Source organism: Peromyscus maniculatus, chromosome 1 (genome assembly GCF_049852395.1).
Source record: "Peromyscus maniculatus bairdii isolate BWxNUB_F1_BW_parent chromosome 1, HU_Pman_BW_mat_3.1, whole genome shotgun sequence".
Lineage (NCBI taxonomy): Eukaryota > Metazoa > Chordata > Mammalia > Rodentia > Cricetidae > Peromyscus > Peromyscus maniculatus.
This window is the reverse complement of record NC_134852.1, coordinates 92,426,142-92,452,646: the sequence shown is the minus strand read 5'-3', so window position 1 is coordinate 92,452,646 and position 26,505 is coordinate 92,426,142. Positions and strand designations below refer to the sequence as shown.

General features: G+C 51.5%; 2 protein-coding genes and 1 long non-coding RNA gene across 12 annotated transcripts in view; 1 reads left to right on the top strand and 2 right to left on the bottom strand.

The window, feature by feature from the left end:
• Positions 1-2,816, bottom strand: part of Slc28a1 (solute carrier family 28 member 1) — a 48,892-nt gene extending 46,076 nt beyond the window's left edge. The window contains exons 1-3 of one of the 8 annotated variants that reach the window (XM_076546018.1): positions 2,663-2,800; positions 867-917; positions 148-555 (exon numbers count right to left, since the gene is read on the bottom strand). The gene's annotated coding sequence lies outside the window, so the exon portion shown is untranslated. Of the gene's footprint in view, positions 1-147; positions 556-866; positions 2,635-2,662 lie in introns of those variants that run through there. The other 7 variants (XM_076545981.1, XM_076546021.1, XM_076545992.1 and 4 more) reach the window with 7 other exon arrangements.
• On the top strand, positions 2,163-14,609 carry LOC143267568 (uncharacterized). Of its 2 annotated transcripts, XR_013042805.1 has the most exons (3): positions 2,970-4,404; positions 10,303-10,337; positions 11,529-14,609. It is a non-coding gene; the product is annotated as an uncharacterized LOC143267568 (long non-coding RNA). The 2 variants fall into 2 exon arrangements; XR_013042814.1 differs by lacking the exons at positions 2,970-4,404; positions 10,303-10,337 and adding an exon at positions 2,163-2,963.
• A 542-nt stretch (positions 14,610-15,151) lies between these two features.
• The window catches only part of Alpk3 (alpha kinase 3), a 46,520-nt gene continuing 35,166 nt past the window's right edge, over positions 15,152-26,505 (bottom strand). For both annotated transcript variants that reach the window (XM_006969983.4, XM_006969984.4), the window contains 7 exons: positions 26,024-26,151; positions 25,860-25,895; positions 22,160-22,440; positions 20,821-20,909; positions 19,857-20,083; positions 17,526-17,574; positions 15,152-16,785 (listed from right to left, as the gene is read on the bottom strand). In XM_006969983.4, the coding sequence (XP_006970045.2) occupies positions 16,440-16,785; positions 17,526-17,574; positions 19,857-20,083; positions 20,821-20,909; positions 22,160-22,440; positions 25,860-25,895; positions 26,024-26,151 (1,156 nt within the window). In that variant the 3' untranslated portion in view covers positions 15,152-16,439. The remainder of the gene's footprint in view (positions 16,786-17,525; positions 17,575-19,856; positions 20,084-20,820; positions 20,910-22,159; positions 22,441-25,859; positions 25,896-26,023; positions 26,152-26,505) is intronic.

Below are 26,505 nucleotides of genomic sequence, written 5' to 3'. Positions count from 1 at the left end.
CCACAGCACGCCTCGAGGGCCAGGGAGTGCCCGCTGCCTGGGCACACACGGGCCCTCAGCACACCTCGAGGACCAGGGAGTGCCCGCTGCCTGGGCACACACGGGCCCACAGCTGTGGAGAGGGGGAGAGGACCCTGTGCTACTCACGGATTTGTAGTGAGCAGGCAGCGTCAGGAAGGACTGAAGGACGGGTTGCTGTGGGGAGGGCTGGGTCCAACCTGCCTGGGCTTTGGCCTGTTCAGTTCTGTGGAAATGCCTGGGCAGAGTCCAGAGCTGGAGTAGGCTGGGCTTCCTCAGCGCTCAGGGCCACAGCTGAGGTGGGATGACAGCTCAGTTTTGGGAAAAGGAAGTGGGGGATCCAGGCCCACTCAAGGCCAGGCCCTCTGGCTCCTGCCCTTTCCCACACCAGCCTCTTCTGGGCCTTGCTTCTGGCTGCCTCCTCTAGGAAGCCACCTTGGTTGTCCCCTGCTCCTCTTTCTGTCAGCCACTGGTGATTTGTTTTCACACTGTGTCTCAGCCTCCTCTCCTCAAGGGATCGGCACTCATCTTCTGAAACTGGAAGACACAGAAAGCAGCGTCACTGTCACAAACGGGGGGGTGGGGTGGGGTGGGGGATGTCAGGTCCAAGTGTTGTACAGTCACAAAAGCAAACCGAAATCACACCGTTTCCTCCCTCCCTCCCTCTCTCCCTCCCTCCTTCCTTTTCTTCCTCCCTCCCTCCCTCTCTCCCTTTCCCCTTCCTTCCTAGGCAGCACGTGCAGAGTTGAGGGACAACATTTTTGTCTTCAGGCCTCAAACTTAACATTAAACCTACAGGACAGGATTAGCAACATCTCTTTAATAATTAATGATCCTTTATGACATACACGAAAGATACTCCTCCTCACACAGAGGCGCACACTGGCTATCTTGGAAATCTGGAAAAGAAAGAGATTGGAGACAGGGATTCCCCCTGCTCTTGGAAAATTTCTTTTTCTGTTTGGGGTTGGAAGAATAGGGTCTCATCTCACCCAGGCTGGCTTTGAACCTACTGTGTTGCTGAGGATGGCCTTAAATGTCCAATCCCCCTACCTCCACATCACAAGTCCTGGGATTACAGGTGTGCACCTCCACACCTGGCCTTCAGTCATCCTAGGCACCGACCACTGCATGTGCAGAAATATACAGAGAGCAGGATTTTTCCTTATTTCCTCCTAACTGTATACTATTTCATATTATTCATTTTTCAATAGGAAATCTTACTACCCCAGGGTCTTCAAAGCTTGCTTATCTGACAGAGATCCAATACCCACTGTTTGGGCTCTGGACCCCTTTGGTCACAAAATAAATGTTTACCTTGAGCAAGACTGGGATGGGGCCAGAGCTGATACTGAAGGGGGGCTGCTGTGGATATCACTCTATATAAATAAAACACTGATGGCCAGTGACCAGGCAGGAAGTATAGGCGGGACAAAGAGAGAGGAGAATTGGGGAAACAGGAAGAAGGGGGAGAGACACTGAAGCCACTGCCAGGACAAGCAACATATAAAGACGCCAGTAAGCCACCAGCCACGTGGCAAGGTATAGATTTCTAGAAATGGGTTAATTTAAGATATAAAAACAGTTAACAAGAAGCCTACCACGGCCATACAGTTTATAAATAATATAAGCATCTGAGTGATTATTTTATACGTGGATTGTGGGACTGCGGGGCTTGGTGGAGCCTGGAGAGAAGCCCTCCAGCAACGGGGGCACCCTCAGCCTCAATGAAGGAAAAGGATCTTATCCATTTCGATCCCTCTGTCCTTTTCAGTGGCTCCTTTCATGCCCCCACCCCTTCCCTCTGCCTTTTCTTCTTCTTGGCATCCAGAAGCAGGCCAGAGGTGCACTGATCCAGCAGTGAGTAGGCTCTTTCAGATCTGCCTTACCCCGCAGCCTCCGGGGCCCTAGCCTCTAAACAAGGATTTAACGTGGTGTGCGTCACAAGATGAACCTTGAGCTTGGAGCCCAGAGATCTAGATTCACCCTGGGCTCTTAAATTAGCATACTCCCTCATCTGTGAACTCCTGAGGGTGGGAACTAACGCTGAGGATTAAACCAAGTGCTTGGCAGGGAGCCTGGCACGGGCAGGCTGGCAGCTGACCTTGCTCCCGGGCACACGGCTCCCTTCCTACATCCCAGGATGCCCCATATCCTCCCAGGCTGCTCCCTTCAGCATTAGAGTGGCCAGCAGGGATCACACCCAGGAAGTCAAACCTCTCTGAGGCACAGAGGCTGGGCAGTCAGGAGACTGAAGGACTAGGGTTCAGACACCAGGGCGGGACAGGGAGCAGGGATTGGGTGGGTGTCTGGCTTCTGCCTCTCCACCTGGCTGCCTCACTGGTCCCCTATGCTGTGGCCTGATTCCTGAGGGAATGGTTCTCTGAGGTCCCACTTACCCCACCAGGCCAGCTGAGGGAGGCACAAGCATGGGTAAGCAGGGTCCCGGGACAGTTTGGAGAAGACTATGAATACGTACATCAGTAATCCCAATGGCCAAGAAGAAACTGTTGGTGCCTCAACACCCCCAGCCCCCTGCTGCTCCTTGAAGACAGCCCCCCAGCCGATTTAGCTCTCTTAGGAGCTACTTCCCATTTCAGGAAACTTCTTAGTCAAAGAGCTAGCAAGGAGCCCTCCTTCTCACCTGGCAGTCAGATGTTCATGGTCACCGTCCAACACTGAGTGAAAGGATGGGCCTGCCCCTCACAGACCTCAGTCACAGGGCAGGACTGGTTAGAGGAAGGACACCTGGCCCCGCACCCAGCAGGGGTCAATGCCGTCAGCCAGGGAGAATTGACTCAGTTGAGCGATCACTGTTGGCAGATATCTAATTGGCTGGAGCTTTGGAACGGCCACTTCTTGATCGCGCTGTTCTTTCTGTCTGGCTTGGCTTGCCCTCACACGCTCCACACAGGGAGGGACTGAAGGGTTTCAGTCTGAGCAAGGTAAGATAGTCTGCAAACCAAGACCCACCTTCTCGCCAGCCATTCTGGCTTCTGTGGGATTTGCAGCAAGGCTCCATCTTCCTTCTGAGTGACCCGTGTTCCTTCTGTCACCGACAAGGGTGAAGGGAGGTGGGGGGCCGTTAATTTTGGTTTCTATTGCCTTGTTGGCTTACTTACGTGGCTGCACTTACGGGGGAATTTATTAGTTATACCAGCAAAAATAGCTCCTTGTGTAGTTAGTCCATCACCTTGCTCCCTGTGAGAGAAGTTGACTAACGTGCTACAAACCTAGTTAGTGTGCTTAAAAAAAAAAAATTATTAAAAAAAATTGAGATATGGTTTCATGTATCCCATAATGGCCTGGAATTCACCATGTAGCCACAGATGACCTTTAGCTTTTGATCCTTCTGACTTCAACGCCCTGATGCTGGGATTAGAAGCTTGGCAGCCACCACGCCTGACTTAGGCAGTGCTGGGGGGTCAAACTTGGCCTCGCACGCGCTAGGCAAGCACTGTAGCATCTGCTCCATCCCTACATCCCACGACTCATTTGGACCCACCCCTTCCACTTTGTCACACCCACAGAAGCAAGTTTCATCGCCCCGTCCCTTCAGCTCCATGACTAGGAGGAGTGTGTAGGTGAAGCTGGTCACTTCCAGGCCAAGCCCTGGGCAGCTGGTGGGTCAGCGGGCTCCTGTGTCGTTTCCTGTCGGTTCCCACCAGGCTTCCACTCCCCAGAGAGAGCCGACTGCTTCCTCCCAGACCGATGAGAGCTGAGAAGTCAGTGCTCGGGGTCAGGGACAGAGGTGTGTTGCCAGTCCCTTCCCTGAAGGGACTGGAAAGACAGGGGGCCCCTGGCATGGAGGAGGCGGGAGGCAATGCACGAGGGGTCCTGAGACACATCGTAGAGTCCCGGGAGACGGTGACAACCGTCTGCTTACTTGAGAGCTTCGTGGATCGCAAGCTGAGCACTGACTCATTGCGTCCTCAGTCACAGTGACGCAGTGAAGCAGGTGCCGCCTACCATCTTTCCAGCTGTCCTCCACAGAGGCGGGACAGGGAGCCAGCACCATAAGGCAGTCCTGTTCAGGAGAGAAATAGCCTGAGGTGAGCTGAGCGGGCAGCTGTATACTATGCTGGCATTTGGGGAATCTGAGCTTGCTCTTGAGGTATCTGTGGTGGTTCCAGAGAAAATGGCTTCCAAAGCGAATGGCACTATGAGAAGGTGTGGCTTTGTTGGAGTGGGTGTGGCCTTGTTGGAGGAAGTGTGTCACTGTGGGGGTGGGCTTTGAGGTCTCATACATGCTCAAGCCACGCCCAGTGAGGCAGTCTACTTCCTGTTGTCTGCAAGATGTAGGACTCTCAGTTACTTCTCCAGCACCATGTCTGCCTGCATGCTGTCTTGTCCCACCATGGTGATAATGGACTGAACCTCTGAACTGTAAGCCACCCCCATTAAATGTTTTCCTTTATAAGAGTTGCCGTGATTACAGTGTCTCTTCACAGCAATAGAAACCGTAACCAAGACAGTCTCTAACCCATGTTTCCATTTGGCAGGCAGGATGGATTCTGGGCCCAAACTTGGACCCCTTCATTGTGAATCACATACAGTCTCTGCTCATGATCTGTACTGTGAAGGACATTGTGTCCCTGAATGTCTTTCCAAGTGAGCCCCAGTGTGAATTCTGTAAGGGATGACTGTCCCGGGCAGCCAGCCCAACACCCTGAGCAAGAGCCCAACAACTCCAAGAACACGGTCTGCCGGGATGGCCCCTCCGACACTTGGGTTCCTGAGAGAACCAGTGCAGCACAATGTCTGCCAGCTCTGAGGTGTGCTCCTGAGACGAGGGAATCTCATGAGTGATGCGCTGGGCAGTGCGCTCGGACGGGCTGGGGAGGGCCGCAGAATCTGGGGAGGGTAAGAAGCCAAAACGTGGCCTCTCAGCTGGAGCCTGGCTGTGCTCGGCTGCACAAGGGAAATGAAGAGCACACCCTGCACCCTGCCCAGCCCTCCCTGATGTCGCCTCCCAGGCAACCTTGCTTCCAGTTGGTTCCACGTGACGCTTCAGAGAAGAGCCATAGCCCCTGGGGGATGGGTTCCACGGCAAGGGAGCCTGGGGTTGGAGTCTGCAGCAGCTCAGATAAGTGGGGACCAATTGCTTCTTTGGCACTTCTGGCTCCCCAGAAGCAGGAAGCAGGGCTCTCCTAACATAGGCTAAGACCTGGCAGTCTGTTCCCCACAGATATCTGCACACACATGTGTGCACATGGGCCTGCCTCAGGCATCCCAGAGAGGACCTGAGTCAGTCTGTTCCAATCAGAATCTTTATCAGAAATGGTGGAACCAAAGAGGTTTGGTATGGAACCAGGGCATTTGATATGGCCAGAAGTGTCAGCTGCTTGAATTAATAGGGTCCTATCCCATCATGGTCCTGGATGTACTACATTATTATTGTTGTTGTTTATTGAGTTTTGTTTTGTTTTTGTGTTTTTTGGGTTTTTTTTTTTGACACAGGGTTTCTCTGAAGCCCTGACTTGTCCTAGAATTCACTTTGTAGATCAGGCTGGACTTGAATTCCGATATTCGCCTGCCTCTGCCTCCTGAGTGCTGGGACTAAAGGCGTACACCACTACTGCCCGGCTCACTACTTAATTATTAAAAGGCAGAGGAGAGAAGTGGATGAGATCATTATCTCAGCTCAAAAAGCCATCTCAAAAATCATTTCCTATTATAACTCTACCATCCACCTAGGGCCTTAATTACAGGGTAAGGGGCCTTCCTCACGCGTGGTACATCCCCTGAGGCTGTGTGTATGGTCGCTACTACTCTGTCTGCCCTTTAGAAATGCTATCTCTAAGTTCTGTTGGTTCCAGGATCTCTAGTACCAGTAAGGGGCACCTCCTGCCCAGAGACAGTGGCATCCACAGAGCCACAAAAGTCAGGTGACCCAGCAATCTCCACAAGAGAGCTAGCTCTCTTAATTTTATATGTATGGGGGAGGGGTGTTTGGGCTTCTCAGGGAGGGGGATTGCACACATATGTGTGCACGTGGGCATGTGTGTGCAGAGGCCAGAGGATGATGTGGGTGTCCTGCTCCATCACTCTCCTTTAAGACAGGGTTTCTCACTGAACCTGAAATTAGGCTGGAAACCAATGAACTCCGGTGATTCCTGTGTCTGTCTCCCCGGCCCCCAGCACAGGGGTTACGGGTGGTGCTTTTGACCACACCCGACTATTTTTAATTATAATTTAATTACAACATTCCTCCCTTCCCTTTACCCGATCCAAACCCTCCCACATGTGCTCCCCTCCCCATTCTCCTTCAAATTCACGCCTTCTTTTCTCGTTGTTATTGCATGTATAGATGTATATGCATATACATGTATATTCCTAAACATAACCTGTGTGTCCATATAGTGTTACTTGTATGTATGTTTTTAGGGCTGACTATTGGGCACTAGACAACCAGCCGGTGTGCTCTTCCTTAGCGAGGACCACCTCTCTCCATCTCAGCCTTCCTCGGTTGCCTGTAGTTCTTTGTGCAGGGCTGAGGTCTCATGGGCTTTTCCCCATCCAGTTAGGTGCATCCATTGGTGTCACACTTGTTCAGCTCACCCTTAGGCAATCACGTGGGTGAGACTTTATGAGTATAGCTTCTGATGTCCCTAGGAGACACAATCTCACAGCAAATTCCCTGATCCTCTGGCTCTTACACAGCCCCTCTGTGGTGGTATTGTGTTCCCCAAAATATTGTGCACCCTAATAAACTTATCTGGGATCAGAGAACAGAACAGCCACTAGATACAGAGGCCAGAAAATGCACACGCCTTTAATCCTATCACTTGGGAAGCAGAGATCCATCCGGATCTCTGTGAGTTTAAAGCCACACTGGAAACAGCCAGGCATGGTGACTCATGCCTTTAATCTCAGGAAGTGATGGCAGAAAGCAAAAAGGTATATAAGGCATGAAGACCAGAAACTAGAAGCTTTTGCCTGGTTAAGCTTTCAGGCTTTGAGCAGCACAGTTCAGCTGAGATCCATCTGGAAGAGGACTCAGAAGCTTCCAGTCTGAGGAAACAGGATCAACTGAGGAATTGGCAAGGTGAGGTGGCTTTGGCTTGTTCTGCTTCTCTGATCCTCCGACAATAACCCAATAAATAAGACCATTTAAAATTCATGCTACACCCCTCTTCCACAACATTCCCTAAGCCTTAGCTGCGCGAGTGTTTGTAGATGTATCCACTGGGACTGGGCGCCACAGCCGTGCAGTTTGATTGGCTGTGGTTTTCTGTAGTGGTCTCTGTCTGTTGCAAAGAGAAGTCTCCTTGATGATGGGTAAAGATACTTATCTGAGGGTCTAAAGACAAATATGTATGGGTTGTTTTAGGGAGTTTGGTAAAATACTTGTTGTAGATTCTCCCCCAATGACCAGGACTTCACTAGCTAGGTTTCCAGTACCAGGCATGGTTTCCCTCTTGTTGAGTGCACCTTTTTTTTTTTTTAACATTTGTTTATTTATTATGTATAAAGTGTTTCTGTTTGCACGTATGCCTGCATGCCAGAAGAGGGCACCAGACCTGATTTTAGATAGGTGTAAGCCATCATGTAGTTGCTAGGAATTGAACTTGGGACCTCTGGAAGAGCAGCCAGTGCTCTTAACCTCTAAGCCATCTCTCCAGCCCTGTTGAGTACATCTTAAGTCCAATTAGGGAGTTGTTGGTTACGACCAAGATGTGCATGCCGCTTTTGACATGGATGCTGGGGATTCAAATTTAGGTCCTCACGCTTACGCAACAAATGCCCTTTCCAGCTGGACCGAGCTATCTGCCCAGCTCCGGCTTTTGTTATACGAGATAGGCTTTTGCTCTGCAGCCTCACTATATGGTTTAAGCTGGCCTTGAACTCGCAATGCTCTCCTGTCACCCTCCTGAGTGTTGGGGTTACAGGCTCATGTCACCATGTCACCACTCTCCAGGGCTAGACAGCTTTGTTACCATGTTTAGTTCCTCTGCTTGTGATATCACACAGGAAACTACTTACTTACTCGGGACCAGCAGGGCAGGCAGAAAGCTGAAGAACACCCAGTCTCAAGGACATCTTAGGCTGCTTTGCCAGCTCTGGGTGGACCACATACAGACCTTCCTCCTACAGACTCTTTCCTGAGGAGAAATTACTTGAGCTGAAAACCACCATCACCTGGTGTTTGTCCCACCTGGTTGTTGCAGTGGGTCCTAAGTGATGCCTGCTGCTCTTAGGATTGATGCCAATGTGCGTCCGACCCTTGGTTTTGCCTCTTTCTGGGCCTCACACTGCAATGCCACAGTCTCCTGATGACCACGTCCTCACTGCATGAGCTTTCATTCCATCTCATCCTTCTAAATAGTCAAGTGCCACACAGGCCCGACAGTGGAACCACATCCGTGGCAGTGTGTGATACTATGATAGAGGTGAAAAATTCTTCTCGTGCAGGGACATCATCGCTGTTGTACAACAACACAACTCTTTGTGTGTCTGGCAATGCCGCTGTCAGCAAACCGACCGCACGGTCTGTTGTCGAAAACTACAGCACATGCAAGGACGTCCTGTACGCAGTGTGTGACGATGACCACTAAGAACCGTCTTAAAGTGTACGGCAAACGTGCGCTGTCACCCAGCAGCCACCTCCTGGGCCTCATTTGCCATGTCATTTGACCACATCAAGAGGCCACAGTAAGCCAGACACGGTGACACAAGCCTTTAATCCCAGCGCTCAGGAGGTAGAGGCAGGCAGATCACTGAGTTAGAGGTCAACCTGGGCTACACAGGGAGTCCCAGGCCAGGCAGGACTACATAATGAGACCTTGGTTGTTGACAATATCAAGAGGCCACCACAGATGGTTGACATGCACTCAGTCCTTTGGAGGGGTGGCTGGCGGTTAAGATCACTCGCTGTTCTTCCAGGAAGAAGAAAAACACCCAACAGTAAGGTCATCTAACACCACACATGTCCAGACACGTCCCCTTGGCTGCGCCTGCGCTTTGAGCTGTTGCACTCGTGGTTTCTTGGATCTGATTTGTTCTTGCCTTTCCCCTTCCTTTTCCCAACCCCCTCCCGACCTAAGCTCAGTTGCCCCAGAGTCTGTCAATCAAAGTGAAGCTGCATCATGCCAGCTTCGACTGCTCTTCTTGCCAACATATGTTCTTTGGTATTTTTCTCCTTTGAGACAGAGAATCATGTAGCCCAGGCTAGCCTCAAATTTCTATGCAGCCAAGGATGACTGAACTTCTGACCTTCCATCCTCTACCTCCTGTGTTCTGAGGTTGTAGGCAGCACCATGATATTGGATTATTATGGTGTGGCTTTGACTCTTGCCTCCCCTCCAGGACTATAAACTCCTTGAGGGAGAATTTTGGGTCTGTCATGTACACTGTTATAATTGCAGCACATATAAGTACCACGTAGTGTAGAGGGTCCCTACAGCTCAGTTCAGAGAGGCTAACAGAGCTGGGGTCAGGATGGCTGGGACAGCGGGATTTAAAGCAAGGCTTGTCTGCACACCGAGTCTCCCAATAACACGGCTTCCTGTCGCTGCTCTCTCCAGAAGAGGGGAGTTAGCCTTCTGGTAACCGCAGCATGCAATCTACTGTGCGTTTCTCACTTAAAGCTATTAAGGTGAGTTTACAATGTGCAAGTTCCGATTCCTGGGAAACTGAATGGAATGAGGCAGCCCTTCTCGAGTCTGACCAACACAGGGGTGCTGAGTTACAAAGCTGGGACCCAGACTCTGCCCTGGGGAGACCGACTGAGACAAGAGAGCCCTTGAGCCTAGTTTGGAGTCTCTCTGAGGTGATGACCCTGGGCTAAGGCAACCTTGCAGAGGTCTAGTGCATGCCTCTGGGGTGCGGGATGGGCTAGGACCTTCACTGTGTGCTCCATACTAGTCGTTTGTCTAGACACCTACCCCACTTTGGGGTGGGGGTAGGAGACAGAAACCAGCCCTCCTCCACCTCACAGTAGCCCTGGTGTCCCAGCCTCAGGGAAACATGAGGCCCAAGGCAAGGTTTTCTGTCTTGAGAGGAAACTCAGAGAAACAAAAGGCAGCTGTTGGCTTTGAGTCATCCAAAGGGAGCATGTGATGACAGCGAGTTGCTGAGGTCATCAGATGTCCTGGTTACCATCTTCTAGAATTGCCAGTCAGTGTCTCCTTAGCCCCATGGGCTACCCAGGCATCCCGTGAATAAGTCTGCTCCTACCTAAGTCACAGCCAGATGAGGGCGGGCAGAGCTTAACCCCACACACGATCTCACTAGACAGGAAGGTGACCTAACCGGGTGATTTTTGACTTCTCACTTCCCCAGGGCGTCGGGACTTGCTTCTGGAGTTTGTTGTGAAGGTGAATCAGGGAGAAGCACATTGAGACCCTGTTCATACACTAGGATGGGAAAATCACTGCACACCTATTTTTTAAAGTATTTTTTATTACCTTGGGGGTTGGAAAGATGTCTTAACAATTCGGAGTGTTTGCTGCTCTTCCAGAGTAGACAAACTCTGTTCACAGTACCCATGTCAGGCAGCTTATAAGAACCTGTAACTCCAGCTCCAAGGGAGGCCTTCTTCTGGCCTCCAAGGGTAACACACACACACACACACACACACACACACACACACACACGCACACGCACACGCACACGCACACGCACACGCACACGCACGCACGCACGCGCGCGCATATACAAAGATACCCCCACAATAGACTACTGGCAATGGTCGAGAGACAGCCCGAGCTGACCTACTCTGGTGATAGGATGGCCAAACACCCTAATTGTCATGCTAGAAACCCCATCCAATGGCTGAGAGAACCGGATGCAGAGATCCACGGCCAGGCCCCAGGTGGAACTCCAGGAGTCCAACTGGCGAGAAAGAGGAGGGTTTATATGAATGAGAATTGTTGAGACCAAGGTTGGATAAAGCACAGGGACAAATAGCCAAACGAATGGAAACACATGAACTATGAACCAAAGGCTGAGGGGCCCCCAGCTGGATCAGGCCCTCTGAATGGGTGAGACAGTCGATTGGCTTGATCTGCTTTGGAGGCATCTAGGCAGTGGTACTGGGTCCTGTACTCATTGCATAAGTTTGGAACCTGGGGCTTATACAGGGACACTTGGCTCAGCCTGGGAGGAGGGGACTGGACCTACCTGGACTGAATCTACCAGGTTGAACTCAATCCTCAGGGGAGTCTTTGCCCTGGAGGAGATGGGAATGGGGGGAATTGGGGGGAAGGCGGCAGGTGGGGGAGAACAAGGGAATCTGTGGCTGATATGTAAAATTAAATTAAATTATAAAATAAAATAAAATAATAAAAAATAAAAAACAAATAGTAATAGAAATAAATCTTTGATGATTTATTTATATTACACTTAGTATGTGTGGGAGGGAGTCAGAAGAGAGCTTGCAGGAATTGGATCAACCTTGGGTCATCAGACTGGGGGCCACGCCCCTACCCACTGAGCCACCCTACCATCCCTCATTGGTCACCTTTTAAAGCCATTTATGATAGTTCAAATTCTCTTTCCCTCCACAGGAGTGAAGCGAGGGACCTTCTGTGATTATGTAGACATCTCCTTGCAGCGTGTAGCCATTGATTTTGCTTAAAAATAAGCCCAGCGGTTAGTTCCGTAAAACTGGAAATCCACCTCCAGATGACACACAGCCTCACCCAGTTGCAGAAGTCACCACCTCACCCAGCAGCGTTCAGAGTACACTGACTACAAGCTGACAGGAGCATTTCCTTCGTGCTCTGTCAGGAGACAGCCTCCCTTTGCTGACGCTACACTACTGCTTGGTCAACACACAGAGTCCACGCTCTGCAGCATCCCATGAGGAAAAGAAGAGACCGTGCCCTGAAGAAACTGCACAGAACAGAGAAAACACGCTGTTCAGAGACGAGGCAGAAACTTGTGAAATGGTGCTCAGCAAGCTGAACAGCGGAATTCGAGCTCGGGTCTTCTCTACTGATGCACACGGTCACCAGAGGCTCTTCATTCAGCATAGAACCTCACAGACCCTGACAGATTTTCCCACTTTTGAGGACATTTATGAATAGCATAAATCTGGACCAAATGTTGGCTTATGCTAGGTCACATCAAAGACCACAGGAGCGACTGCAGTTACGTGTGCCTGTAGTTCCATATGTTAGGTCACACCAAAGACCACAAGAGCGGCTGCAGTTACGTGTGCCTGTAGTCCCAGTGACTTGGGAGGCTGGGATGGAAGAACCTTTGAGCACAGGAGTTGGGGTCAAGCTGGGAAACACAGCAAGACCCTCACACATGCTCTTAACAAACACAAAGACCAACACGAGAAAAGCAGGAGTCCTAAGATTTCAGGAGACAAAAATGTTTTACTGGGTCCCTAGTATGCATCCATCCCCACCTGCCTCTGCCTTCGGGCAAGACAAAGAAGATGGATTCCTGCTGCCTCTGAGAGTGGGTGGGGCTCTGCTGTCTTCCCGCCCCTCCCCCCCCCAGAACTGGCCAGCAGGGCTGCCCCCTCACCACAGCAGTGGAGCAGCAGAGCGGACTGGGTGACTAATGGACTTGGTTGTAGGAGCCAGCCTTGGAGCTGAGTCTGAGGAATGGGAAAGGTCAGGCAGCCCCTGAGTGTTACCTGGTGGTCACTGTGACTAAAGACTTCTGGTTGGACCAACAGGCGAGTCTCAGGCTGCCACAGTAAAAGTCAAGACATCCTACCTGATTTCTAGACTTCACCCGAAGAGAAAGTCAGGCAACCAGGCTGGCCTTGAACTCACAGAGATCCGCCTGGCTCTGCCTCCCGAGTGCTGGGATTAAAGGTGTGCACCACCACCGCCCGGCGAAGCCCCTATTCTTACAACCAGATAGATGCATACTGTGAGACTTCCTTCCAACTTCCTCCAAGAGATGTGTTACGGTTGTGGTCTGTAGGACTAGGGGGTCAGCAGTTTCTCTGGATGCCTTAATATGGCACATAATATACGTGTGTGTGTGTGTGTGTGTGTGTGTGTGTGTGTGTGTGTGTGTGTGTGTTGTGTGTGTGAGCAAGAGAGAGACTAGTAATATAGGACTTGGAAATGCAAGGAGCACACACTTGCTCCTTGAGGAAGTTCTGGTGGTAATTGGGACTGTTGAGTCAGAACAGTCTTTGGTTTTTTTAAGTCCCTTTGTACTATGGGTCAAACTCCTTGCCATTAAAGTCCATTTAATGGCACTGATCAATCTAGAAGGCTGCCAGCTCTGGGCTGGGCCTAAAGCAAGTGAAAGCTCTCGAGCTGGGATAGCTGCTGAAATAACTGGTCCAGCCAGCAGGCTGCAGGTCCAACCGTACGTGAGGGGTCTACCTGTGGCTCATGGGGAATTACATCTCCATGTAATTGACAGGCCTGTGACAGGCTTTGCTAGAGAGCTCATGGTTATGCCTAACGAGAAAAATATGGTGGGAGAGTCCAGAATTTGGGACCGAATGGTGTTCTAGTCAACAGGTAACTATTACCCTTCTGAGAAACAGCTCTCTGGCTCCCCACAAGGTCCCCAAGGAAGATACACATCCTCAGAGACAGTAACTCAACTGAAAGCCAAGGCAGCCATTCAGGGTCCTTATAGTGAGCAACCTGTGAAAAGAGGTTATGGACACAGCTAGCAGGAACCCGGAGGAGAAAGAAAACAGGCTGCTACGTAACGCAGAGCAGGACTAGAGATTCCTGGAGTACTTCTGGCCTCGTCCTGTCCAGAAGAAGGTCCTGTCACACAGGCAAGACTCCCAAGGAGGCCAGACATGAGAACCGAGCCCAAGAGGCCAAAAGCCGGGAGCTTCTATCATTTTGGTTGAATTTGGTTAATCTTGCCAGTTCACAGAGTGTAGAATTTCAAAGTGGGAGTATGAAAAGCCGTAGCTACCAGCGCCCGACTTTGACAAATGGCAGCCTCCCCGGCTGTCCTTAGGTTAGCAGTTGGGTACTGAGTGCATCCCTCTCTAAGCGGGGCATTGGGTTGTGACTGAATGTGGACGTGGTAACAGAATGCATGTTGGGGAAGTCTTTGTGTCTGGGTCACGGTGTGTCTCTCAGCATTGCCCACCAAATCCTTTCTGTCCTCCAGTCTCCGTTCCTCCGAGAAGACTGGCTTCTTAGCCTGGGTAATTCCAGCACTTTGGAGGTTCAGGGCCAGTCTCTCAACTACTATGTATAGTGAGTTTGAAGCCAGCCTGGGCTACATGAGATGCTATGTCAGAAATAATCCCCAACTTTTGGAACACTACCTCTCCCCCACCCTGGGAGTCCCTGAGCCCCAGGTCACATTGTCTTGGCCAGAATTTGAATTTTGGTGGAGAAACCTGCTGGGAACAAAGGCAGCAGCTACTGAGAGCTGCCCAGGCTCCTTCTTCCCCAAAACTAACTGTTCAGCCATTCCTTGGTTCTGAGTGATCTGCTCCGGTATCCTTCCCAAAGCCGTTTTCCCCATTCAGTTGGTCCAAGTTATAATTTCTGCTGCTTAACATCCACATCCTAAAAAATACACCTAACTCCCAGACTGATGCACGTTGCCTTTCAGGAGCTGCCCGTCTGGGTCTGGCATCCAGCAGGTGCTTAGTATGTGTCTGCTGAATGAATTAATGCTTGAACAATGAATGGCCCAGCTCTCACTGGATGTGCAGGCTGGTGGAACTGGGGGCACACTGGGGCAAGGAGAAAGAGTGAGGGTCACCGGAGCAGGGAGGAGGGAGAGAAGTGACAGGCACCCCCAGGGAAGGGGAGGCCCTGGGCGGGGCAGGGCGGGGTGGGCAGGGCAGCTCCTGAGCCCTTGCTGAGCAGGAGGAAAGGACCTGGCCAGTAGGTGAAAGCCGGCTGGCTGCTCTGCTGCCGGGCTCCCCTTGCTGTGGAAGCGGCCCAGATGAAGTTTCTGCTGCGCCCCCAGCTCCACTCTTCTTCTTGGATCCCTTCCTGCCAGGCCCTCTGCCAAATGAAGGCTCAGTTCCAAGGGGATGAAGTAAGTTCCCAGCCTCCTGCTGCAGGGCAGGGGTCATCAGCTCCAGCCCAGCCGTGGCCCCAGGTGACTGAGACCAACCCAGGCGAGGAGCCAAAGCACAGCCATTTTGCCACAGGCCCGGGGACTGCTACAGAGAGTCTTCTTGACCTTTCTTAATCGATAATCACACCAGACGAGGGCAAGAAACAGGACACACAGTTGCTGCCTTTATTTCATAACAAGGGGAGCAGGCTAGCTCCGGGACCTACCCCATCCTGGGTCTCAAGGAGGGGTGTCTAGGAAGGACCCAGGGTGCTGGACCCAGCACAGAAATTCCCTGGGAACCCACACCTGAGGATCTGGAGTTGAGTCCCAGGATCAAGAGCAAATGGTTGGAGGTAGGTACAGAGACATCCTTCTCTAGCCGAGCACGTGAATGACGGCAACCCGCCTGGATCACCCTGTGTCCCCTCCCTCATGAGGAAGGGTCCCAGCCTCCCACTCCTTTAGGACAGAGATGTGACGTTGGCTGCAGCCTCACTGCTCTCAGAACGGAGCACAAGGTGCCTCAAAGTCAAAACCCTGCCTCTGCGTCCAGCTGTTCACGCGCCCGCGTGCTCCCTCCCTCCTCACGAGCGGAGAAGCCCGGAGAACCAGGAAGAGTGCCCTGGGGTGGAGCGAAGCCAGAGAGGCCGCTCCTCACCCAGCCACTGGTGGGCAGGGTGCAAGGTCAGGATGGAAGGAAGGCCTTGGACAAAGGGTCAAGCACAAGCCAGTGAAGGGTAGGCAGCAGACTGCATCGGGTGCAAAGCCTAGGAAGAGGGCGTGTGCAAGGAGCATGGGCAACAAGTGCGTGCCAGAGTGACAAGACCATGTATCGTCACACAAAAACAAAAACAACACCGCTCGAAGACACGACTGGGCTCCAGAAGGGCCCCGGGTCCCAGCTGGACTCGGGGCAGGTGAGTTGCAGGATAAGCCGTGACGAATGCGGCAGAGAGGCTGAGAGATGAAACCCTGAGAGTCACAAGGCTAGACCCCACAGGAAGTCTGGCGCCCTGAGGACAGGGAGAGGGCGGGATAAGCAGGGGGGTGAGAAGGTAAATGCTGGCCCGCAGGCCCCAGACTGCAACCTTTGCTTGCATGGCGGCTGGGGCTGCATCAAGAGTGCAGAGCTCATGCAGAGGACTCGGGGAGCCTCCGGCAGTGGCGAGTGTAAACTTAAAGGAGGGCCGAGGCCACCAGGCGCTTGGAGGTGGGCCCCACTTGAGGCCTGGGAGCCCTGGGCAGTAACGGCACTAGAAGAGGCCACCAGGTCACGTGCTGTGCCCAGAACCTTCCAATGAGGTGAAACTACCGAGAGAGGTCCCCAAGAGGTACCTGCTTGGGGCACCTCCTCGGCTTAGTCCTGAATTGAAAAAACGTCTCCATCTGGTTCAAGCTGCTTCCTGTTGGTCTGCTCTCGAGTAGAGGCCCCCAGCCTCCTGTTGGGGCTACCGCATGCCCTGGGCCTTCGAGCTCCCCTCTGGGGCAGGGGCCTGTCCTAATAACTGACCGGTGACTGCCTCGGAGGCCTGAGGTGTGGTCTTGAAGCTTGGCGCACTCTTCCGGGAGCCCTGGGGACTGGGAACGCCTTTCTTCGGAGGCTGGGGACTCAGCTGGGAGCCTTTCCTTCCAGCAGATGGACTCTTGGAGCCTTTGGCCTTGGCTGGGGGGTGGGCAGCCTCCGGGCCCTTGAGGGGTTTCAGCCTCAGCATCTCACAGTAGGTGCTGCACTGATGGGAAGAGGCAAACTGGTCCAGCAGCGCAGGGAAGCAGCTCTCCTTGAGGCCTTGGTATCTGCAGCCAAACACAAGCGCCGAGTGGGCCTACTATGTCACAGGCCCGCGGTAGCCGGCTTTAGGACGGCTGACGTCAGAGTGCTACCTCAGGTGGTTCCCTCCCAAACCCCAATTTAAAACGGCTTCATCCTACCCTGACACCTAGGATTCATCAGATGGGCCATTTTTGATGTAAACTGCTGTAGTCTGGTGGCCCAGCTGTCTAGTTGCTCTACAGCTGTCTAGTTGGTCTACAGCTGTCTAGTTGGTCTATGGCTGTCTAGTTGGTCTATGGCTGGCTGTCTAGTTGGTCTATGGCTATCTAGTTGGTCTACAGCTGTCTAGTTGGTCTATGGCTGTCTAGTTGGTCTATGGCTGTCTAGTTGGTCTATGGCTGTCTAGTTGGTCTATGGCTGTCTAGTTGATCTATGGTTGTCTAGTTGCTCTATGGCTGGCTGTCTAGTTGCTCTACAGCTGGCTGTCTAGTTGGTCTATGGCTGTCTAGTTGGTCTAGCTGCAGGACCCTTGCTCATCTGTATCCTGTAGCTTCTCAAAGGAAGTAGAAGGGGGCCCAGAATTGCAGGAAGCTTTTTGTGTGGGCATTTGGGTCAGAGGTATGGGGCAGGGAGGATCAGTGTCCCCAAGGTGTTACCACATGGTCATAGGTTCAGTGACTGGGATTACGCAGCACCTCGGGGTTAGGGTATCTGACACTCCGAGAAGACTCTATAAGACATTCGGTCTCCAAGAACCACTCACCCTCGAAGTTTGGTAGCAATCTGTACGTCGGTCATCTTCCAGTCAACCCCTGGGGGAAAAAAGTAGAGAGTTGATGGCAGCCTGGCCAGCTGCCAGGACCCTGTGTCTCCAGCCCAGTGTCACCTTAGGAAGGAACTTCTAAACTGACTGGAGCCAACTCTGCAAGCTGGCCTTTATAGGTCAGACCGGTCCACAGAGTGGACCATCCTTAGGCTCTGGACCAAAACCTTCTCCTTCCTCTTAACAGGGTAGTCGTCCAGCCAGGGAAGAGAAGGTGGGAATGGGACCGCAGAAAGACAACACTGGCTGAAACAGGGTTCATACTCTCACAAAGGCAGCAAGAACTCCAAGAAACCAGAGACCTGACTGGGAAAGGCAGCCTCGGAGAACGGCCCGGCACAATGCGGGTGGGGAAAAATCTCTCATGCAGGTTAGTCCGTAAGTGTCTCCGGCATTCAGGTTCGGGCCTATGGTCCTCTGTCCCCGTGTCTAAGCGGCCCAGCCTCTCTCTAGGAAGGTGCCTTTCCCTCATGGGCTGGGAATCATCATGTGAAGGGTGGAACAATCGTGGGCTACAGAATCAGACCGATCTAGATTTCTATTTCAACGCTTTCACTCCCAAGCTGTATGAACTAATAAGACACTTGATTTGTCCCATTCCATTGTGTGTTTTACTAATGACCCCCACGCATGCACAGAATTTTAGCTTGCAAAAGGCCTTCCCAAATGCAGGGTCTCCATGCTGATCACAAGTCTGAGGGGTACGAAGACACCATTCGAGAGAATGAAAGGCAACCACATTCCAGAGAGATTATTGGCTTGACCTGCCTGAGCTTTGCTTCCCTTATGATTGCTTTGGTGTTTGTTTTTATTGTTTACAAAAGGGTCCTGCTGATTTCCTGACTCAGTTTCCCTTGTGCCAAGATGATAGGTGTGCACTGAGAGTTAATATATTGAATAATGATGGCTTGGTATGTCATCTAGCTCCCATACACACACGCACGCACGCACGCACGCACGCACGCACGCACGCACGCACATCAATGATATCTCAGTAGGTAAAGATACTTTCTGAGAAAGCCGGTTAACCCAACTCATGCTGGAAGGAGAGAACCAACTCAACAAAGCTCTGCCTCAACACACACAAACACACACACCACACACACCACACACACACACATACATATATACATACACACACACCACACACACATACACACACCACACACACATACATACATACATACACACACCACACACATACCACACGCACACACCACACACACATACACACACCACACACACATACATACATACATACACACACCACACACATACCACACGCACACACCACACACATACCACACGCACACACCACACACACATACACACACCACACACACATATACACACATACACCCCACACACACATACACATACCACACACACATACATACATACATACATATACACACACCACACGCACACACCACACACACACACACACACACACACACACACATCTTTCAGGTAGCCCAGGCTCTCTTCAGATTCACTATGTAGCCAAGAATGACCACAAACTCCTGATCTTTCTGTGTCTATTCCAGAGTGCTGGGATGACAGTTTGTCTGTGTTGAGACAGTCTCACTTGCTGCTCAGGCTGGCTGCAGGCTTAGAATTCTTCCACTTTGGCTTCGCAATCCCAGGATTGTAGGTACGCAGCACCATGAATGGCAATAATGTTTTTGCGCTAGGGTAGTAGAGCGTTTGGGAGGTTTGGAAGTGAGAAAGTCGAGAGCAAGGTGAGAAGCAAGGGGAAGGAGGTATCGGAAAGCTGATTGTGGGTTTTGAATCAGATCCCATGCAATGCTCTAGAAAATAAGCAGGTGGGCCTGAACCGCACCCCTTTAAATGCAACTGGGACAGGGTGCCATTGGGTACGCCTGTAACCCCGGTACCTGGGGGACAGGAGGCCAGTCTAGTCTACATATCAAGTTCCAGGCCAGCCTGTCTCAAAAACAAGCACTAAAACAAACACAAACCCAGCTATTTTTCGTGCCTTTACATAATAAAAAACTGACATCTAAAACAAATCATTTCAATTTTGGGTGGGTTTGGACTTCAGCCCTTCAAATGTAACTACATTGCAAACTGGCCTCTCGGTGTATCCAGGGGCTGCAGGCAAAACAGTCTCTGCCCAATCTCAGTTATAAAATCAGTGTTACCACAGAGGAGGATAAATGCACTGTGAGCCAACACGCGTGCTCTGTGCTCTGCCTGGATCTCCGCATGCTCCCACATGGTGCGCCTGTGCGCCCTCCACCCTCCTACCTGCCAAATCTGTGACGAGGAAGCTGCCGTTCGTCCACTGATAGAGCCAGTGCTGGAAGGTCTGGCACTTCTGCATGGCCTCGGAGCCACTGGGTGCCGCCGGGGCCCCGGCACAGCCCGGGTATCCTCGGGAGCAATAGGACTGCAGGGGCTTGCCCAGGTCTTCCTCCAGGGTAGCGTAGGGTATGTTGTTTGCCGGCCGGTAGATCAAATACAGTGGGATGATCCTAAAGAGAGCTGCACTCAGCAGAAGGTGGGAAGACCCGGCCACAGAGAGCACCTTCTGCCTGCCCTGTTCATTCCCTATCTGAAAGAAGGGACCTTCCTGGAAAGAGTTCTCAGCCCTGGGCATGATGGACAGAAGGAAGGATGGAAAATGGCCCCTGACTTCAGAGCTGGGCCCATTCTCTGTGGTCAATAGGACTAAAATTAAACCCTGCTGGGGCCCCCAGCAGCCGGTATTTGGGTGAGGGCTGAGGAAAGTCTGTGCGAATGGGAAGGGCACCTGCAGGAAGGGATTTAAGGGATGTGGGCTTGATGGCTTGATGCCAGCGAGAGACCCGATGATGCAGGAGAGGCATTCACAGCTCATGCCAGGAGTCCCCACTGACCCATCCCGTCCACCTGCCACATTAGAATCCTACCCAGATGCCTAGCATCCCTACCCCTTCCCCTCTCTCCAGAGCCCCAGAACCGGCTGTGGAAGGAAGTTCTGCCACTGGGAAATCTGGGCTAAAAGTGAGGGGAAGGAACCCTGGGAGGAGGGGGCGGGGGACTTTCCTGAAGTGGATAGTGAATCTTGAAGTCCTCACTTCCAAATGTGGGATCACTGAGCTGAGTGTGTGGCGGCTGGGAGGCCATCTGTACCTGGTTGGAGCTCAGGAAGGCCCCGAGAGGTTGTGAAATCACGGTCTTTGCACAAGCCCAAGGCACGTGCTACACAGGCCCTCTTTAGTGTACTTACTCGGGTACCTCCCCGAAGCCAGGCACTGCCCGGGCTTCAGCTGCAAAGATTTTGCAGTACTCCCGACTCATGTTCTGGATTTTGCACCCCTACGGATTAGAAGAAAGCAAATCTCGTCAGCAAGGAGGCTCCGCCGTCATCTGGTGTGCCTGTCAGAGTGAATGGGCCGCCTGCCAGGGGACCACAGGGAGAAAGCCTTGCCTGAGGAAAGCAGGGCTCACTGCTTCAGGCTTTCTTCTCCATGTCTAATTTTCTCTTCTGAATAACAATGGGCTGTGGGCTTTTGTCTAATTGAGGTTTTCAAAGTGGTTTCTGAACTGGGTTTACTGGAGCCCTAAGGCTAGAGAATGGTGCCCCAGGGACCCTTCTGAAGTACACGGGCAGACTGTCCTCCCCACCCACACCACTCCCTTTTATTTCCCATAATAAGACTTCAGTGAGGTTGGATTTGAAGCAGGAGAAAGGCTTCTGCTACGAAAAGGATAATTTGGGGACTGGAGAGGCAGAGCAATGATTGACTGGTCTTCCAGAGCCCCTCGGTTTGATTCCCAGACACACGTGGCACCTTACAAGCAGCTCAGGGGTCCGACACGGTTTTCTCAGTGTCACATACACGTAGGCAAAACACCCATACACACATAAAAAAAACACAATTTTTTAATGGGGTGTGATAGCACATGGCTTTAATCTCCGCATTCAAGAGGCAGGGACAGGTGGATCTCTGAGTTTAAAACCAGCCTGGTCTACAGAGCAAGTTCCAGACCAGCCAGAGCTATATAGAGAAACCCTGACTCAGAGACAATGTACATAATTCAGGGGCTGAGTAAAGGGCTCAGTCGTTAAGAACATTTGCTGTGCATGCATGAAGACCTGAGTTCAAACGCCAAGGACTCGTGTAAAAAGTCAGCCTCGGCTAGGTGTGCTGGGCTGCCAGGGCTCACTGGTTGCCCAGGCTCACTGGCTGCCGGCCTGGCTGCAGGTTCAGCAAGAGACCCTGTTTCAAGTGAATAGGGCAGACAGTGGTAGTGCAGGACACCCAACATCCTCCTCTGTCTTCTGCATGAGCACACACACACACACACAAACACAAACACAAACACACACTTTGAAAAGTAGGTGCCAAATGGTTCTGAAACTCTGAAGTTATCTGAGGCCAAGGGTCTGGATTCACAGCTGCATCTCAGCCAGTCCTTGAACCCACCCTAGAAGCCTCATGAGCTTGAAATGGAGGTGGCTTCTATCTCTGCATGGGGCTTCCAAAAGAACCCAGACTGGGAAAGGGAAGAGGTAATAGAGTAGAGGGAGGGGGCATAGGGTAGGGGAGAGGGCGGGACAGTACCTGGATAGTGACGTCATAGTTTCTGCCCAGAAGAGAAGTCTCACTGCTGGGTCCAAACACAAGCAGGCTGGAGACCTTGATGACACACGTGCGGCCGGATTCGAAGATGGGTTCTAGCCCGTAGATGACCTTGGCCTGGGAAGCCTTCTGAAGGCCACATCCATGTCCACCCCCTCGGAGTTCCTCGCTCACCAATCGCCCAAAGAGCTTGTCCCCCCAGCAGCCAGAGTCAGCCAGACCCTTAGCAAACACCATGGGGGTCATCTCAATCTCTTCTCCAACTGAAGGGGAACAGGAGAGACATGGGAACTCGCATCTCCTGCCTGCCTGAGGTAGGGTTCATAGGAAGGAAAGGGCTTGGGATGCAAGACTGTCACACAGTAGGGGGTTCGGGGCAGAAGCTACCTGACTCGTACCACTTAACATTGTTCCTGTGGTGCCCATCACACCGTGAATGCTCAGCAAGAGCCTGCGGAAGGCCAGCGTCTTCTATGGCATTTGCAGTCAACACAGATTACCAGAATTACCTCATAGAGTTAAGTGTTTTGAGCAAATAAATCAATGACTTTATTTTAACCAACATGTTTGATGAAAACAAGCTTCCCAGATCAATTCAATAGCAGTGAAAAGCACCAGTGCTCAGTGTGGTTACTAAGCACCATTTCCCGCTAAAGGGACCAGAAGCCCCAGAAGAAACAGCTGGTTCCAAGGCTCAACAGGAAGTGTAGGGTATGGATCTAAAACATTAGGGTTACTAAGCACCATTTCCCGCTAAAGGGACCAGAACCCCCAGAAGAAACAACGGTTCCAAGGCTCAATCGGAAGTACAGTATGGATCTAAACCATTGTATACCACCAGAAAACAAGGATGTGACCATGAACTGCTGGAGGCCGGACCTCCGGGTACAGGCCTTTCATCGTAGGTACTTGGGAGGCTGAGGGCGCGGCACCACAGGGCCAAGGCCTGCCTGGGCTACTGTGTGTGAACTTCAGGACAGTGTAGGCAACTTACTGAGACTCTGTCTCAAAATAAAAGGTGAGAAGAGGGTTGGAGACACGTTCAATAGGAGAGCATTTGCTTAGTGTATGCCAGGCCCTGGGTTCAATCCCCACCACTATAAAAACACAGAATGAAAATACTGGAGATTTGTCGAAAGAGCATAAGAACCAACCAAAGGGACTCCATTTGGCCCAAAATGAAGCAATTTTAGCAACAAAGAGGATAATTAGTATAAGGCACTGTGCATGTCAAATACATTGAAAGTCCACTAGTTCATAATGGTAATTGAAAAAAACTCTCAGTCCCCCTGGAAAAAGAACCAAGCCTCCCTGGTCACTTCAGAGGCTTCCCAGAGATCAACTTATTATTCTGAAACTGGTAAGTACAGGGGAAGTCAGCACTCAGCCTTCACCTCCTCCCGGAAAGCTTGTATCAAGGTAACTGTGGTCATTTCTTCTCAACTAATGGATGATGATGAAATGGCGGGATCGTATACCGCCATGTTGCAACTCCCAAAGAGACGATGTACTCAGGCAATAATCAGTGACCACTAAGTCAGCCCACATGACGAAGTGGGTGGGGAACAGTGCTTTTTAACTTCACAAAAGGGTTGCTGATCCCACCGAGCACCGAGCATTACCAACAGTGAAAGGATGTAACACTACCTGCTTCTAGGCAGGAAGAAAAGGAAATAAACAGTACTCCTGTGAGTTACTGCTTTTGGTTTTTGTTCATTTGTTTGTTTTGGAGACAGTGGCTCACTATACAGCTCAGGTAAACCTTGAAGGCATAATCCTCCTGCCTTAGCCTCCCAAGGGCTGGAGTTCTAGACATGTAACACTACATCCAGTCTGTGGGTTATTCTTGCCAAGAAAACAAGCAAACACGTTACACCTGAATCTGAAGCTGACCCAACTTTTTTTTTAGGGGGGCGGATTTCAAGACAGGGTTTCTCTGTGTAGCTTTGGAGCCTGTCCTGGAACTCACTTTGTAGCCCAGGCTGGCCTCGAATTCACAGAGATCCGCCTGGTTCTGCCTCCCGAGTGCTGGGATTAAAGGCGTGCACCACCACCACCCGGCTGAGCCAACTTTCTAATCCATCAGTTTAGAAGAAGCATATAGATGGGAGGTACACGAAGATACAGTGAGCAAAATCTGGACTGGGAAACACCACAGGGGTGGGGAGATGGCTCCATTCACTGAATGGCTTGCCAGTAACGCATGAGGGCCTGAGTTCAATCCCCAGTCATGGAACACTATCATGAATCCCTAGGGTTCACTGGCCAGTGAAATCGAAAAGACCCAGGTCTCAGTGAGAAAGCTGTCTCAAAAAGAGCAATTTCTCCCGAGGAGCAACACTCAAAGTGGATCTCTAGCACCTACACACTCATGTACGTGTACCTACTCACATATAAACCCACAACAAAGAAATTCTATGTATCCAGTGACTTCAGCAAATGAATGGCAAGAGAGAAACCAAAGGGGGCAGGGCCAGGGGCAGGGGCTAACGTTAGACAAGAGATGTGTCCACCAAATAAATTAGTGGCTCCTGACTCCAACCAACACACGGACACAACAGGGCAAAGTGGACATTCGATGATACTAAAGAATCCCTATGACATTTTTTGATATGCTTGAGCATTTAGTTTCTTTTATTTTGTTGTTGTTGAGATAGGGTCTCATTCTGTAGTGCAGGGTGGGTTGGAACTCACTATGCAGATCAGACTTGCCTGAAATTTATGATAATTCTCCGAGCTCTGGCTCAAAGTGCTGGGATTACAGACATGCCTAGCCCAGATAGCGGTCTGTATGTGATAGAGATTAAATATTATTTGACAACTGAAGAAAGGGACTTTTTTAAAAAGTAACTTATTTTTATTTAATGTTAATTTTTTTTTTTTTGCCTGTATGCATGTCTGAAGCCCTGGAACTGGAGTAACAGACAGGTATGAGCTGCTATGTAGGTACTGGGAATTGAACCCAGGTCCTCTAGGAAAGTAGTCAGTGCTCTTAGCCACTGAGCCATCTCTCCAGTCCCTGAACAAAGAGATTTTATGGCAGACTCTCCTCTGATAGTCAAACCCTTGAAGTGCTTGTCAAATTTTGGGGGTAGCCAAGGCATGGTGGCACAGACATTTAATTTCAGCACTCAGGAGACAGAAGCAGGTGGATCTCTGAGTTTGAGACCAAACTGGTCTACAGAGTGAGTTCCAGGACAGCTGGGGCTACACAGTGAGATGCTATCTCAAAACAAACAACTTGGGAGTATATCTCACTATCACCAAAGAGCTTCAGAAAATGCACATTTTCCAGGTCTTCCCTAGACATTCAGGACGCTTGAACAAGGGGGCAGAGGAGCTGTGTTCACAGCAGACTTCGGGTGACTCTGATGCCAAAGTCCACGGAGCACCGTGAGAAACTCTGCATGCCCTGGTGGCAGTCCTGCCCTCAAGGACTCTGAAGGGGGCGGAGGACTGCATTAACTCCTGCCAAGGGCTCCCCCACCGCCAGCCTGTCTTCTTCTACAATCTTTAGAAACATCAGTTCTCTATCATCCCCCCAAGCCATACCTTAAACTGGGGGGGCAAAGGGGAGCAGCATGCAGATTTAGGAAGGATTGTGGACCCCTAAGGAAGGAAACCCTGCAAAGGGCAGAGTTGGGGATGGAGGCCCACCCTCCTACCCAGAGGGGCAACATACCTTCACCTTCCTCTCTGGAGATGAAGCCAGACAGCACTATGTGGAGAAAAAGAGGATACCGCTGCCTTCTGGCTGTCTGCCCAGGCAGAGCACCATCCCTGCCCAGCACAGTGCTGCCACCCACAAGGCCTGGCCCCCCAAGATCCTAGCAGCAGGACACTCACCCTCGGGGCTGAGGCAGAAGTCAGTGGAGGCCGAGCCGTGCTCGTTTTGGATGGTACAACGATACGTGCCGCAGTCCACGGGAGACGCCCGGACGATGGCCAGGGCCGCCGGGCCCTCGTCCCCTGCGCTGCAGAGAGCGGAGACCTTTCTCGTGAGGGTCGTGACCATGACATGGGACCTCCGCCCCAACTCTCACGGCTGCTGGGAACCCAGGCTCTGGGAGCCCTGGGGAGGTGGTGAGAGGTTCCAAGGACAGAAACGGGTCCTTAACCACACAGGGGGCACTCGCTGCAGGATTTAGGACCCGTGATTTAAGACCTCTAAGCTTCAATTTTCTGATCTCCAGGTGAAATATCAGACTCCCTCACTGGGGCTACTGTGAGGGCGAAATGAGGGGCTGGGTTGAAAATATCAGGACAGTGTCCGACGTGACTGCAATTGGGGAGCCTGGTCAGGGGCCGGTGGTACCCCGGCGGCTTAC